Source organism: Equus quagga, chromosome 13 (genome assembly GCF_021613505.1).
Source record: "Equus quagga isolate Etosha38 chromosome 13, UCLA_HA_Equagga_1.0, whole genome shotgun sequence".
Taxonomy (NCBI): Eukaryota; Metazoa; Chordata; class Mammalia; order Perissodactyla; family Equidae; genus Equus; species Equus quagga.
The window spans coordinates 3,418,279-3,433,338 of NC_060279.1; the positions used below are offsets into that span (position 1 = coordinate 3,418,279).

A 15,060-nucleotide genomic window follows, 5' to 3' on the forward strand; every position below is an offset into this window, starting at 1 on the left:
CATCTCTCCCAGCTCCCTGGAGTGGAAGAGCTATTTGGAGTGGATTTGGCAGCCAGTCAAAATCTTGCGATGGCATTTTGCATAGCTCCATGCTGCAGGTGACATCAGCCAGATATTAGTGTCTGCTCCTCCACCCCAACTCCCATTATACAAGGAAGATCCGAGTGGGGCATCTGGTGAAGAATTCAGTCCTTTCCTGCACAGCCCTCTGTTGCAGTAGGGCTGCTCCAGTAGGCTCAGCAGCCAAGTGGCATCTCCCATCTTCCCCAGCCTCCTAGAGAGGAAGAACTATTATGCGTAGATTTGACAGCCAGGAAATATTGGCAAATCTCATTTGCCTAAGCTCTGGGCTGTGAAATATCTGTTTTGGTGGTGGGCACAGCCAGGTGGCAGTACCAGTTCCTACCTCCACTCTCTTCTCTCCTTCCCACAGCTCCGATACCATAGGAGGATTCTGGTGGGGCAGCTGGTGAAGAATTAGTTCCCCAATTTCCCCCAGCTCCTGATCCATGGCAAAAGGTTCTGTCAGGGGAGATTTGAAGTAAGCCTCAAAGACTATCGAGGCCCTGCCCTGCCAAGGGACCTGACTTTAATTGGATCAGGTTGTGAAGCAATTTATGCCCCAGGGAGTTGTCAAAAATAACAGAGCAATCAGCTAACAATTAGTGGAGGCTAACAGCTGTATGTAACAACAATAGAGGCAGACCTGCCGAAAGCTTAACGCTTAACGGGAAAGAGACAAAGAGAAAACCATAGTCATCCCTGGTGGTAGAAAGACTGTGTGCATGCCCAAGGCTGTGCTCTCTTGGAAGCACCATTAGAGGCTGCGCAATTTTGGGGAAATAAACTTAACTGCACTAGTTCAGTCAAGTCACTAAACAAACAAACAAGGAAACAACAACAACAACAGACCCTGGAGTGAGGAGGGGGAATCAACATCCTAAGTTACTACAAGATATTATCTAACATGTCCAGCTTTCAACAAAAAGTTATCAGACATGCAGAGAAACAGGAAGGAAAGACCCATACAAAAAGGAAAATCTGACAATAGAAATTGCCTTTTGAGGGGCTGGCCCCGTGGCCCAGTGGTTAAGTCCTCTTTGGCAGCCCAGGCTTTCACTGGTTCAGATCCTGGGTGTGGACACAGCCCAGCTCATCAGGCCACGCTGAGGCGGTGTCTCATATAGCACAACCAGAGGCACTCACAACTAGAATATACAACTATGTACTGGGGGGCTCTGGGGAGAAAAAGAAGAAGATTGGCAACAGTTGTTAGCTCAGGTGCCAATCTTTAAAAAAAGAAAGAAAGAAATTGCCTTTTGAAGGGGCCCAGATGTTGAACTTAGCAGAAAATAAGTTCAAAGCAGCTTATAAATATGTTTAAAGAACTAAAGAAAATGTATTTAAAGAATTAAAGAATGATATTATGACAATGCTTCATCAAATAGAGAATAAATAAAGATAGGAATTACATACAAAAAAGTGGAAATTCTGGAGTTGAAAAGTACAATAACTGAAAGAAAAATTCACAAGAGGAGCTCAACGGTAGATTTGATCTGGCAGAATAAAGAATTGGTGAATTTGAAGATATATTGATTAAATTATGCAATCTGAAGTATAAAGAGAAAAAAGAATGAAGAAAAATGAATAGAGCCTCAGAGAAATGTGGGACACTATTAGACGCCTCAGTATAGACAACAGAAGAAAGTATCAGCAAAAACATTCAAAGAAATAATGGATGAAAACTTCCCAAATTTGACCAAAAAACACATTAATTTACACATCCAAGAAGGTCACTAAACTCTAAGTTGGATAAATACAAAAATATCCACACCAGGAGACATCATAGTCAAAATGTTGAAAGCCAGGGATAGAGAGAAAATGTTGAAAGCAGCAAGAGAAAAGCAACACTATCATGTACAACGAAAACCCAGTAAGATTAACATCTTACTTCTCATCAGAAACAACGGAGGCAAGAAGGCAGTGAGATGACATAATCAAAGTGCAGAAAGAAAAAGCAGTCAGCCAAGAATCCAGCAAAACATTTCACATTTATATGTGTCACAAACCCAACAATAAATTGTTATAACTATTGTTTTATATGATTTTACATTTCACGTCTTTTAAAGTAGCTGAGAGAAGAAAAGAGAGCAAGTATATATGTATAGAGTTTATTATATTAATCTTCTTTTTACTGTTCCTGGTTCTCTTCATTTCTTCCTGTGCATTCCATACCCCAATACCCCAATACAGCTTTGCTCCCACCCACCTCCTTTGTGCTGTTATTGTCAAATATATCACATTTTTATGTGTTATAGGCTTAATAATGCAAATATATACATATTGTTTTATGCAATTGCTGTTTAAATTAATTAAGACAGAAAAGAAGAAATATACAGTTATACTGCCTTTTTAATTACCTAAATAATTACCATTGCTGATGCTCATTGTTTTTCTGTGTGGATTCAAATTACTGTCTGACGTCACTTGCTTTCAGCCTAAAGAGCCTCCTTTAGTATTTCTTGCAAGGTGGTCTTCCAGCAACAATAAGATACCACTTCACACCCATCCATATGGCTATATTAAAAAGATAGACAATAACAAATGTTGGTGAGGATGTGGAAAAATTGGAACCCTCATACATTGCTGGTGAGAATGTAAATGGTGTAGCCATTTTGGAAAAGTGTTTTGGCACTTCCTCAAAAGTTTAAACATAGAGTTACTATAGGACCCAAGAATTACCCTCCTAGGTATCTATCCAAGAGAAATGAACACAGTTGTCCGCACATAAAAAATTTCATGTGAATGTTCACAGAGCATTATTCATAATAGTCAAACAACCCAAATGGCCACCAACTAAAAAGTAGATAAACAAAAAGTGGTCTATCCATGCAACGGAAGATCATTTGGCGATAGAAATGAATGAAGTATTGATACCTGCTGTAACATGGAGGAAACTTGAAAACATCAGACTCAGTGAAAAAAGCCTGGGGCCGGCCCCGTGGCGGAGTGGCTGGATTCATGCGCTCCACTTGGCAGCCCCAGGTTTCGCTCTTTTAGGTCCTGGGTGCGAACCTAGCACCGCTCATCAGGCCATGCTGAGGCGACGTCCCACATAGTAGAACTAGAAGGACCCACAACTGGACTATACAACTGCCTATTGCAGGGCTTTGGGGAGAAGAAGAAGAAAAAAGAAAAAAGAAAAAGCCAGTTACACATGTTGCATAATTCCACTTATTTGAAATGTCCAGAATAGGCAAATTCATATATAGAGAAAGTAGATTAGTGGCTTCCAAGGCCTGGGGGCAGGTGGGAATAGGGAGTGACTGCTAATGAGTACAGAGTTTCTTTTGGGGTTGGTAAAAATATCGTAAAATTGGATAGTGGTGATGGTTGCACAACTCTGTGAATATACTAAACACTACTGAATTGTATATTTTAAGTGGGTGAATTTTATGTTATGTGACTTGTATCTCAATAAAAGTGTTAAAAAAGAATCTTACTCTATATAGCATTTTAAACATTTGAAGATAAAATGGAGTAAACATCCAACTTGGCAGATGTTTGTATTATACTCCCATATCATATGAACCGGTGGAACCAGGAGAGAGTGAAGAGGAGAAGATGCAAGGTCTAGGCTCAAAAGATACTTGGCCCTTGGTTTGTTCTTGTGAAGCCCTTAAATGATAAAGTTCCTGGTGTCATCTGGATAAGAGGAATAGCTTTTGTTTATTTTCCCCAATCAATCAGGAAACAAGAAAGCTACATTTGTTTGTCTGCAGCAGTCCTCCAGCCTACCTACCTAGCAAGGCTAATGCATCAACTCAGAAACTAAACTTTCTGAAGTACAATGAAGAGGAGGGAGAATTGACATTTTGGATAGTTGGTACAACACATAGAAACCGCTTGGTGGTGCCCTTAGTAAGACCCTCTCTGATGCCGCACACATTTGGGCAAACGTTCGTGTGTGTTTTCTGGTGTGGCTGATTCATCAGCCACCACAGGCGGGTTGCTGGCTGGATGAACACGTGACACCCAGTTACAGGACGGGCTCACTGTTGCATTGCTAGTAACAGTGTCCTTTTCTCTTGTTCTTTATTTCTGAGCAGATGGTTGTACCAACTTACCAGACATCCCAAATGCCTTCTGGGAACGATACAGGTATCAGAGGCCAACAAAAGAGGACGTGTATAATGTTGGGACTGTGTTGAAGTACCATTGCCTGACTGGCTATAAACCTGCTTCAGATAAACCCACGGCTGTGATTTGTCAGGAAGATTTCAGGTGGACTCCATACACGGAATGCGAGGGTGAGTTTCTGTTTTTCAAATCTTTTTGTATTTTCAATGTTTGGCATGTACTAGGATTTTTACCTTAAATGAATATAATGTTATCCCTCAAGATGAGTTTAAAATTATATTAATTCAATGGTACAGTGAACTCATTGCCAGAAGGGACCATAAAGGTCTTGGAGTTTCAGGAGCCAAGAAATGGTAGCCTTTCCCTATCCCAGTTCAGAATCAAGTGAGAAGTAGACACAGAAGTCAAACATTATGCAGATTCAGTATGAGCTTCATTACTGGTAAACGTAGAATGGAGAATACAGCTCAACTATAGCCAGAGTCAGACCTCCATCACACCCCTTTCCTCCTCAGTGTAGACTCTGGGGACCTTGGTAGAAAGAAAGTCTGTGAAACAGTCATGAGATCAATTGGCTGCAAGGTGACTTGTCTTATGTCTCTTGAGCCACAGGACTGCAAGCTGAAAGAGCTGGGTCTCCTGAGTTTCCTCTGGCAGACAGATCCTGACCCCTGACTCAGTATTCTCGCCTCAGTAGGATAGAAAGGAGACTTTCTCCAGTCTCACTGGTAGAAGACCCCTTCTCTTTTCAAGAGAATGAGTAAGGGGCTTAGAGACAGGTGGATGCAATTTTTTTTAATAGTTTTTTTAAAAATTGGCACTTGAGCTAACCTCTGTTACCCATCTTCTTTTTTTCTTCTTCTTCTTCTCCCCAAAGCCCCCCAGTACATAGTTGTATATTCTAGTTGTAGGTCCTTCTGGCTCTGCTATGTGCCTTAGCATGGCTTGATGAGCAGTGCTAGGTCCGAACCCAGGATCCTAACTGGCGAAACCCTGGGCCACAAAAGCAGAGCACTCAAACTGAACCACTTGGTCACTGGGCCGGCCTAGGTAGATGTGATTGTATGGGCCTTGGTAGAATTGACAACAGCGGGAGAAAATGCTTCCTTCCACACATCTATCAGAACCTTGCCATTTCTGAGGTAAACACACTGAGGCCCAGAATATAGGGAACTTTATTCTACAGATTGGAATTTGAAAAACATGCAAAAGGCACAAATAATGAAAAACGGTAGTTTAGATCAACCTATTGAAAGATTGTTCATTTCACCTTAGGACTTAAAGTTTAATTGCAGTTATTCAGACTCATTTTGGGGAAATAGAATGAATGGTTTTAACAAAATGACTGAATTAAAATATATTTAACAAAAATTATTGCTACCACTTAAATATACTGATAAATGCAAGCCTTTGAGAATCCTCTTTAGCAAATAAAAAACAATGATATGTAATTAATACACTAATTTTTAAAATATAAATGAATGTTTATACAGACGTAAAAACCTACTTTTAAATTATGTATTTTACCCACTATGGTCTTATTGATTTAATTATTTAGTTGAGGATATTTTTAACCATTTAAAAAGTAGAAGTGAAATGGTATTTATCCAAGTTATCATAAAATCTAATTAAATATGAATTTGGACTCATGACTTAAATATGTTAAAGTGTTTTCTATGTAAAGCATTACACAAATATTATTGATACAATTTAGAAACCATAGGAATGTTGAATATTTTTATTATAATTCATAAACAACTGAGCACTGAGAGTATTTGAGTGTGCCTGAGAGACCCTACTGTAGTGCCGATCAAGCTCCTGATACAGAGAGCAGAGCATTTTATTCTTCTGGTGTTTTCTCTTACATCGAACAGTATCAAGTTCTATCTGAAAGTATTTCTACTAATGAACAAAAATTATATCCCTATATCAGCTTTTACTGCATTAAAAATGAATGAATTTGAATAGCTATTTTTCTTAAATTTGGCATCAAAAAAGAAAAATCCTGGCCATAAGCAATAATTTAAATTTACTTCTATGTATTAGCTATCAGATGGATATAAACTTTTGAGAACATTCTTCCTCTTGTAACTGGGCAAGTGCAAGTTATTAGAGAACTTAATGATGACGTAACCCAAAAGAAGCCATAAGGAGATGGATGTTGTCATTGCTCTTGAATATTGAAAATTTACATTTTCATAGCTGTTTGACCCATCTTCTCATTTTGGAGACTCGAAATGAAAATGTTTAGCTGGTGGGAGATGACTGGTTGGAATCTTTAGCTTGTCAGGGACAAGAGAGCAGACTCCAGGGGCTCGGGTACCCTTTCCTCTTTCCCAGTCTTTTCTTAGTGGGGAGCTCTTCCAAAGGTGAAATGAGAGTGTAGCCATAGGAGCCGCCTCAGGGTGGTTTTACTAACCATTAGCCTCACTTTTTACTTTTTAGAGGTATGTTGCCCAGTACCAGAGCTGAAGAACGGTGAAATCTTTAGTCAGAGAAGAAGAGCTTCCACCAGCAGCTGTGTCTATTCCTCCGGAGAAAAAATTACATATTCATGTTTTAAGAAAAAAGAGTTTTCCGCTACTTGCCAAAAAGATGGCACATGGCATCCCAAAACACCAGTATGTGACGGTGAGAGCTTATGGAATTATCTTATTTTAGAAGTTTCTTCATATCAAAGTGATGGAGATTATTAAGGGAAGGTTTCAAATTAGGTAAAAGAAGTTGTACACCCTGCATGATTCTTGGAGTGGGTAACTTCGTTCACCGTGCACCCTCCCCTCCCCCATGCCCCATCCAGCTTTCTCTTTTTTCCTCCATTGGTTATCCGCATTCTCTAGATCTTCCTGGCTTTCTTCTCTCTTCTGAGTCAGTGAAAATAGGCCACATCTAATAGATCAGCTAGACTTTTGAATTATTGCCTTCTGTTTCCTGGTGTTTATTCTCTATTCTTCCCTTCCTTCTGGTCCATATGCCTTAACCTGCAGTACAAGACGCGGCCAGGTTACTGGGACCTGCCTTTCTGAACTTGCTCCATTTCTTCCGCTGCTTCCAAGCCCTCCTTCACACTCTTCCCAACTGAAATACCTACCTCTCCCTCACCAAGAGCACTTACATGCTAAACACAATCCTCCCTTCTATCATTGTTTTTCCATAGCCTTATCAATTGATGATCTGGAACAATCACCCCTGCCGGGATAGGGATTCCTCTTCTTGCCTTATGGGCAAGAAGGAGCCCAAAGGAATCCCAAAGGGGTCAGGCACTAGTTGCAGCCTAGAAATCAATGGGATTCTTTTCATCTCCTTCTGGTAGAAGTGTTCCCGCTTTGCCAACCAGGACTTTTCAATCTGCAGATCTCAGAGTTTCAGGGATGAGAAGCACAATTTCCCCAAGTAGGTCACTTAGAGTGATGGTAAGTAGGGCCACTCATGCTTGCACCTCTTGATTCCTGGACCCATGCATTTTGTTTTATTATATTAGAGGCTAAATACTGTATAAAGGCCAATCTCTGATTTAAAGTGACTACTGTGTGCTGGAAGAAAATGTACAGTAATATTATAAAATCTCATCATCGTAAAGTATTGCCTCTCAACTGGTGCTTCAACTATGCCTTTAACAGGCCACTGCAGTGTTCTAACAGGTCTGTAGGTACTGGCTGATGCAGTCTGTAAATATGAGTAGTGCATTCCATGGCCGTGGTCCCAGGGCCACATGTTTTTTGCTGAGAGTGGGTCTTCCAGTCCATGCAGTGGGATCCCATGCCAATTGTGTAAACAGTCTATAATCCTTTAAATAACAGTGCTGACTGAAGTCCTGCAGGCAGGAAAGGCCAACCTATACCTGGATAGTTGTTTATTTCTGTCAAAATAGATAGCTGTTCCTTCCAAGTGGAAGAAGGTCCTATATAGTCAATGTGCTACCAAGGGGCTTTTTGGTTGTCTTAAGAGATGGTATCATATCAGGGACTTAGCATTGTTGCTGGCAGAACGGAGACTCAGTGACAGCAGCCTTGGTGAGTGGGAATCCATGCTGTTGGGCCCACGCTTATCCCCCATCCATGCCACTGTTAACCTAAAAATAAAGAGCCAAAATGAGAAGCAGAGAGGCCTTTAATTGGGATCATGCAATTTGGGGTACACAGATTTAGTTGGCAACCCAAATACTATCCCACTAGGGAGGAAGAGGTAGGGGCTTTTAAAGGCAAAAGGGGGAGGTTTGTATTACAAGGAATGTTAATTGGGGTTGGCTGTGGAAAGCTACTCTTGGCTAAATATAATTGATTGCCAAGGCTAGATAGAGGGAGGCCAAAGTTTGTCACTGTGACAAGCTGCAGATTTCTTGCAGTGTTCTCAGACTATCTGTATCTCGACTCAGTTAAGAAGTTCATGTACTGCCCAGTGAAGATGTACATAAGACTCATTTCCTTAATGGCCTCCTGGGTCTATTTTAAAGCTGTTAGACGTAAGTGACGGTTTTGTTTCACATTTCAAAGACCGTTTGATTGAGATCTCCCCCTGAAAGCATCACTGATCAACCACAGATTTGTTTAGCCCCAGGTCGCTGGGACGGACCTGTCCCAGGAAGTCATGTCCCACGTCTAGGGGAAATCTTTCTTCTTTTTTTTCTGATGGTTATTCCAAGGAGTCAGTGGCATAAGGGTTAGGCCACGTTTGAGCAAAAAGGAGGCGGTCAGGAAATGACTCTCAGGCAGCTTCCTCACCTGGGAATTTCATCCGGTTACCTGAAGCCTTATCTATGATTCCAATATGGTAAGAGATCATAACCTTGGTGTCTGTAGAAGCTCTGGAGAAGATCTGGGTGAGTAGCAGCAGCAGCAGTTTAAATACAAGTACAGAAAGCAGAATTCCAATAATAATCATAAAGGAGAGCATTATGTGATATTCTGAAACCATCAGCTAGCTAAGTAGGTCTTTCTTAGCAAGAATATTGAATTATTATCATGAGGCTCAAGAAATTTATCAAGGTGACGGAGTAGTTCTATTATGAAGAGGATAAGTGATATGGTTAGAGCTCTGTGTGCGTACATACTGGCCTGGTCTCGAATCTTGGGAAAGCTGTCAACCTCCGATGTCAGCTGCTCCTCTTCCTAGTCAATTTGATTTCAAGGTCTCCAGGATTTGTACAGGGCTAGAGGTCAGGTGGAGCCTTTTTTGGCTGTAAGATATATATCCAAGTTTCAGTGCCTTCTAGTTCTTTGGCAGTGTCAGTGGTCAGGAACACTTGGTATAGTCCTTTCCAATGGGGCTCGAGGGCTGTCTTCTGATGATGATGCTTCCAGAATACCCAGTCACCAGGCTCTAGACTGTGACCAACGGGATCCTCTAAGCTGGAATCCAGGAAAGCTTCTTCTACCTGTTGATTATAGACTCAAGCACAAGACATTAAAGACTTACAGTTGGTGGTCATTCTGGCATAGGACAACAAGGGATCAGCAGACGCTTGTGTACCAATAGACACTGGTCTGCCAGTGATTGTCTTGTGTAGAGGGAGTTTCTGTTTTCCAAAGTGGGTACTGCAAACAGTCAGTGAGACCAAAGGCAGTACCTTAGGTCGAGGGAGTCTAGTCTACAGGTATATAACAACCCTCAAAGACCGTTATCAAGACTAGAATCTAATGTCTACAAAGGTGCAAACATAATTCTTCTCTCTATAATTACTCATTTTTTTTTTTTTTACCAAAGATAGTCACAGCAAAACTCATTTATTTGTATTAAAACTTCACTTGGTTATTTATATAAATGAGAGTTTCTGAATTTTGAAAGGGCCAGATAGAGAGAAAAAGTAAATATTTCATCTTTGTTCACAAAGGTATCTTACCAAGGAGTAAAGATTTCTTTAAATCTGGAAAAACAAAAGATTTGAAGAAGTTTAAAAAATAGTAATATATCAGACTAAAAGTCCAGGTTCCTATGCTTTCTTCTTTGTGATCGGATGTACAATTTACAATGATTTGACTTTTGTTTGGATGGGATAGCCTAGCAAGCTCTGAGCCTGGAACCTCTAAAAATTTTACTGTTGTGGCAAATGCCTGCATCTTTACCCTCTCTGCTCTGGAGCATAATCCTGTGTGTTGGAAAAACCCAGTCTTTCCCCCCGTGTCCCGTGTTTCTCCTGCGTGTTCCCTTTACGGCTCACACAGAGCACTCACAACATTTCCAGTGACCAAATTCTGTGAGGTTTTTTCCCTCACACCAAGGAATTCTCCACAACACCAACTGGGTGTCCTAAATTTCACTCCATCTGACACTATCTAGCTACAGACAGTATCAGATCCCACAGATTAAGGGCTCAGTCCCAAAAGACTGCCCCCTGCTTCAGATGCCAGCACAAGCAGTAGGTCCCCATGTCATCCAAAACTTCTGTCCAACTTAGCTAAAATCCGAGGTTCCCACGACCCCTTCTCAGGTTCTATTAATTTGCTACAGCGCTCATAGAACTCAGGGAAACACTTGCTTATGTTTACCAGTTTATTAAAGGTTATGATAAAGGACACAGATGAACAGCCAGATGAAAAGATACGTAGAGTGAGGCCTCCAGGAGCGTCCCTAGTGCAGGAGCTTCTGTCCCCGGGCAGTAGGGTGGCATCGCTCTCCTGGCAGGTGGATGTGATCACTAACCTGGAAGCTCTCTAAACTATTGGGATTTATGGAGGCTTCCTCATTAGGCATGATCAATGATTAACTCTGTTTCTAGCCCCTCTCCCCTCTCTGGAGGATGGAGGTGAGGTGGGATTGAAAATTCCAAGCTTCTAATGATGGCTTGTTCTTTCCAGGGACCAACCCCCATCCAGGAGCCCACCCAGAGTTACCTCAAGAGAACAAAAGATACTCCCAGTGCTCTCAACACTTGGGAATTTATAACGGTTTTGAGAGCTTTAGACCAGGAACTAGGGCAGAGACCAATATACACATATATTTTTTTTCTATGCTCTCACATCATGCTAGCTGCTTCTTCCTCATTCAGTAGAATTAATATAATGCCAGTGATATACTGGATCAATATGATATTCTGTGGATGTCCAAGATGGTCCTGGTATCTTTATATTCTATTATGACAGGGACAGGTGAGTTATCATAGCCCAGGGTTAAAACTGCAAATATATGATCTTGACCCTCCCATAAGTATGCAAACTGTTTTTTACGTTCTTTTCCAATAAGGATGGAGAAGAAGGCCTCTGCTAAATCAGTGGCCTCGTTTTCCTGAAGATACATTTATCTGTTCTAGCAAAGATACCACATATGATGCAATAGTTACAATAAGGGCTCAAATCTTGTTGAGTTTTCAACAGTCTACTATAATTCTCCACAATCCTAATTTTTGCAGTAGACAGACTGATGAAGTAAATGAGAATATGATGGGGATGACCACTCCTGCATCTTTTGTTCTTTAAGAGTTGCACTAATTTCCCCCTTTTCCCCTACTCCTTGGTACATGATACAGTCTTTAAATTTACTTTCTTTGCTTCAAGGGGGAGGGATGTGGGCAGTATCCATGGCTCCTACTTGGCCTTCCTGGATATGATAACTCTTAACCTGTAGGCCAAGGACCCAATATGGAGATTAGGCCAATAACCAATTTTGTCTATTCCATTTATGCTTTTGAAGATAATGGAAATGACCACCAAGTGGTCTACTAGGGAGGCCATGATGGTTCCTCAGCCCAAGGCTTACAGGAGGGCAGCACAGGTCTTACATTTGGCTAAGTGATCCTAAGGGCAGAGAAGAGGACAGGACAGAATGAAGCCTCCTACAAACCACACAGATTCTGGGATGTGTTATTATGTACACTCCACAAGCTCATGCTCTCTCACTTTTATGTCTCACCATCAAGATTGCATTTTTCCTGCAACCATTGACCACGGACATTATAAAGAAGTTAATGGTTTGTGGACAAATGAGGTTCTGTACGAATGTGATGAAGGATACTCTCTGGTTGGACAGGCCAGGCTCTCCTGCAATTCTTCAGGCTGGTCATCTCCAGCTCCTCAATGTAAAGGTAACTTCAGCTCCATTTTCAGCTCATGGCTAAGTAGGTGGAACTGTCATGAAAGAATTCCGAGTAAGGTTTCTTCTCTGCCAGAGGCAGCAGGAAAACATTTGATTTGATTTGATTTATTTTAAATAATCACTATATTCAGATGGTACCCAATGCAAAAAGTATAAAGAGCATACGGACGCAATAATCTCTCCCCTTCTTCTTTTTCCCAGTCACAAAATTCAGCCTCCTTGAGGCACCCCCCTTCCCAGTTTCTTGTATATCTCCAGAAATATTCTATAGGTAGTACATCTTATCTGAGTGTAACTGTGGCCTGAGCAAACTTTTCATGGAAGCTTACTCTAGCATGAATGTAGGCTCTCATGGGCTAATTCCAAACATGATAAAATGAGGTTTATCCATCAGAGCCTTAGGCGGGCACCACTTACCCTGAGGTAGGTGTGTAGTGGGGGACTTCTAGTTTGCCAGGCTGTTGCAGGACCAGGAGAAGGCAAGATCGGATTTGATTTCTATATGCACGCAGCTTTAATATCACCTTGCCATCAGCAACTCCGGGGGTGATTTGCCACCATCGTCTCCATTGCATGCAGGAGAATAATAGGCAAGAGGGAAAATTTCATGCCTAGTGTCTTGCAGGGATCAAGCTATGAGGGATAGTTGCTTTGATAGCTCAGAAACTGAGGTCACATGCCCTTCTTATATCCTGTCATTTTTATTTATAAATATTATGACCTTGACCTTGGACAAATTTCTTAACCTGTCTGTATCTCTACTTTCTCCTAGATAAAATGGAAATAATAACAGTACTCACTTTCTAGAGCTGAATGAGACTTGAATGAGATGGTCACATAAAATGCTTAATCTAAATCTGATGCATAGCCAATGCACAATAAAAATGTTAACTAATATTATTGTTATCAAAATAAAAAAAAAGATAAAACAATTAGCAGCACCCAGTACAGTTCATTCTTATAATCCTAGCCTGTCATCGTGTCTTTTTTCGTAGATTTGCAGATTACTTAAAACTGTGTTTCCATTGTAGCTCTGTGTCCGAAACCACACATAGAGCATGGACGGCTGTCTGTGGTTAAGGATCAGTATATTACACCTGAAAATGTCACCATCCAGTGTGACCCTCACTATCGTTTGGTTGGTCTCCAAAGTATCACTTGCTCAGAGAACAGCACCTGGTACCCCGAGGTGCCCATGTGTGAGTGGGTAAGTGGCACAATTCGAGCAAGTTCCTGTGCTATCAGACCCTAAAACTGGTGCTCCCAAAGCACTATGGCCACCAGCAGTGGTGAGATCTGACTTGTCAGGGTTCATTTCTGAGTCACTCAGAGGAACTCTCTTTTTTTGCCGTGAAGTGTTCCGATGAGTTAGGAGTGGTAAGTTTTCCAGCTCTCACTTGAGAACAGGAAAAACTGAGCCCCTTAGGGAGAGGAGAGTCTCAGAGACTTGGGACTACTGACTCCTAACTTCACTTTTTCTAAACTATATGATATACTGTGTTCTGTTTCTGGGTGGTCAGCAGAAATAGCCTCTGTCCCCATAGAGGCCTTCTGGGAAGCTGTCTCAGAACAGATCTGTATCCCTCTGGGGAAGACTATGGTGGGCCCCAAAGTGTTTTCTGATTTTCCTGCTCACCCTCCAGTCCTGGGGTTGGTCTTGACCCTGATCCCCTAGTCCTGCCATTGTCAGAATGCAACCGCCTCCCCCCCCACCACTTCGTGATTTAGAGAGAACTCTCTCAACTGCGCTCACCACTGTGTCTCTTTCAGGAGATCGCTGAAGGCTGTGAGCAAGTGCTCGCAGGCAGAAAAATCATGCAGTGTCTCCCAAAGCCGGAGGATGTGAGAACGGCCCTGGAGCTGTATAAGCTGTCTCTGGAGATCAAACAACTAGAACAAAAATTAGAGAAGGAAGGGAAATGTACTCCGGAGGTGCAAGAGTAATTTTTCCCAGAAGAGGGAGAAAAATGTACCTTGCTGCCTTCAACACAATATAGATCACTTCAGTTTATCCACTTTACCATCTCTTTTGTGCCATCACTCCTGGTAATAAATATCTAGAAAGGATAATTGGTTAATGTTTAATGCTTTGAGATTAGAATTATCGATTAGTGCTTCGTAGAATTATTGATCATCTCGTGACATGTTTTTGCTTTCCTGGACACAAAGTGCTCATTTTTTTCTATTAAAAATTTACATATCAAAAAGTTTTGTCTTTGTGGTCCTTACGACTCCGTGAAATGAGGTCCCTAAACAAACCCATTACATAAAGTTAATACATTTATTTTACTCGAGGGGCCTTGGAAATATGGGCTTGGGTTCACACCAATACATTCCCCTGGACAGCCTTTATTCCATGTGTGCAAATCACTCTGGTCCTCCCTATTTGGATTAAATGTCAACGCACCCTGAAAGCCTTATCCACATTCCCCCATTTGGAGGGAGTCATGCCACCTTCTAAACCCCCCTGCACTTGGCCTTGGCCTCACTAATGCTACTTCTTGACTTTTGCCTCACACGAAGGAGATTTATGTTTGTTTCTGACCCACTTATTCCATCCTGACAGAATGAACTCTGAAGGACTGATGAATGTGAAGCCCACATGACAGCCATCTGTGTATTCCAAGTCCTCCATCTGATTGGTCCCCATTTTCCTTAATGACAAAGTAAAATGGCTTGAGCAACTATCCCACACATGAGGAGAAACCCCATATCGTTCACATTTACATCTCAGGTCATTCTGGAGGCTTTTATTCCTCCTACTCACCACTTCCTCCAACTCTTGCACCCTCTGAAATCTCTCTCTCATTCATGTCTCAGCTCCTTTGGTCGTCTCGTCTCTCTTTTGTATGTGGAATTCTATGGGGAGCATTGGCCTCTTTTGTTTGATTT

At 41.5% G+C, this 15,060-nt stretch overlaps 1 protein-coding gene across 3 annotated transcripts in view; it reads left to right on the forward strand.

Moving 5' to 3' along the window:
- C4BPA (complement component 4 binding protein alpha) overlaps window positions 1–14,375 on the forward strand; it is a 32,589-nt gene extending 18,214 nt beyond the window's left edge. For all 3 annotated transcript variants that reach the window (XM_046682958.1, XM_046682959.1, XM_046682960.1), the window contains exons 8-12: window positions 4,110–4,310; window positions 6,586–6,771; window positions 11,993–12,157; window positions 13,200–13,375; window positions 13,939–14,375. In XM_046682958.1, the coding sequence (XP_046538914.1) occupies window positions 4,110–4,310; window positions 6,586–6,771; window positions 11,993–12,157; window positions 13,200–13,375; window positions 13,939–14,112 (902 nt within the window). In that variant the 3' untranslated portion in view covers window positions 14,113–14,375. The remainder of the gene's footprint in view (window positions 1–4,109; window positions 4,311–6,585; window positions 6,772–11,992; window positions 12,158–13,199; window positions 13,376–13,938) is intronic.
- Window positions 14,376–15,060: the final 685 nt, after the last annotated feature.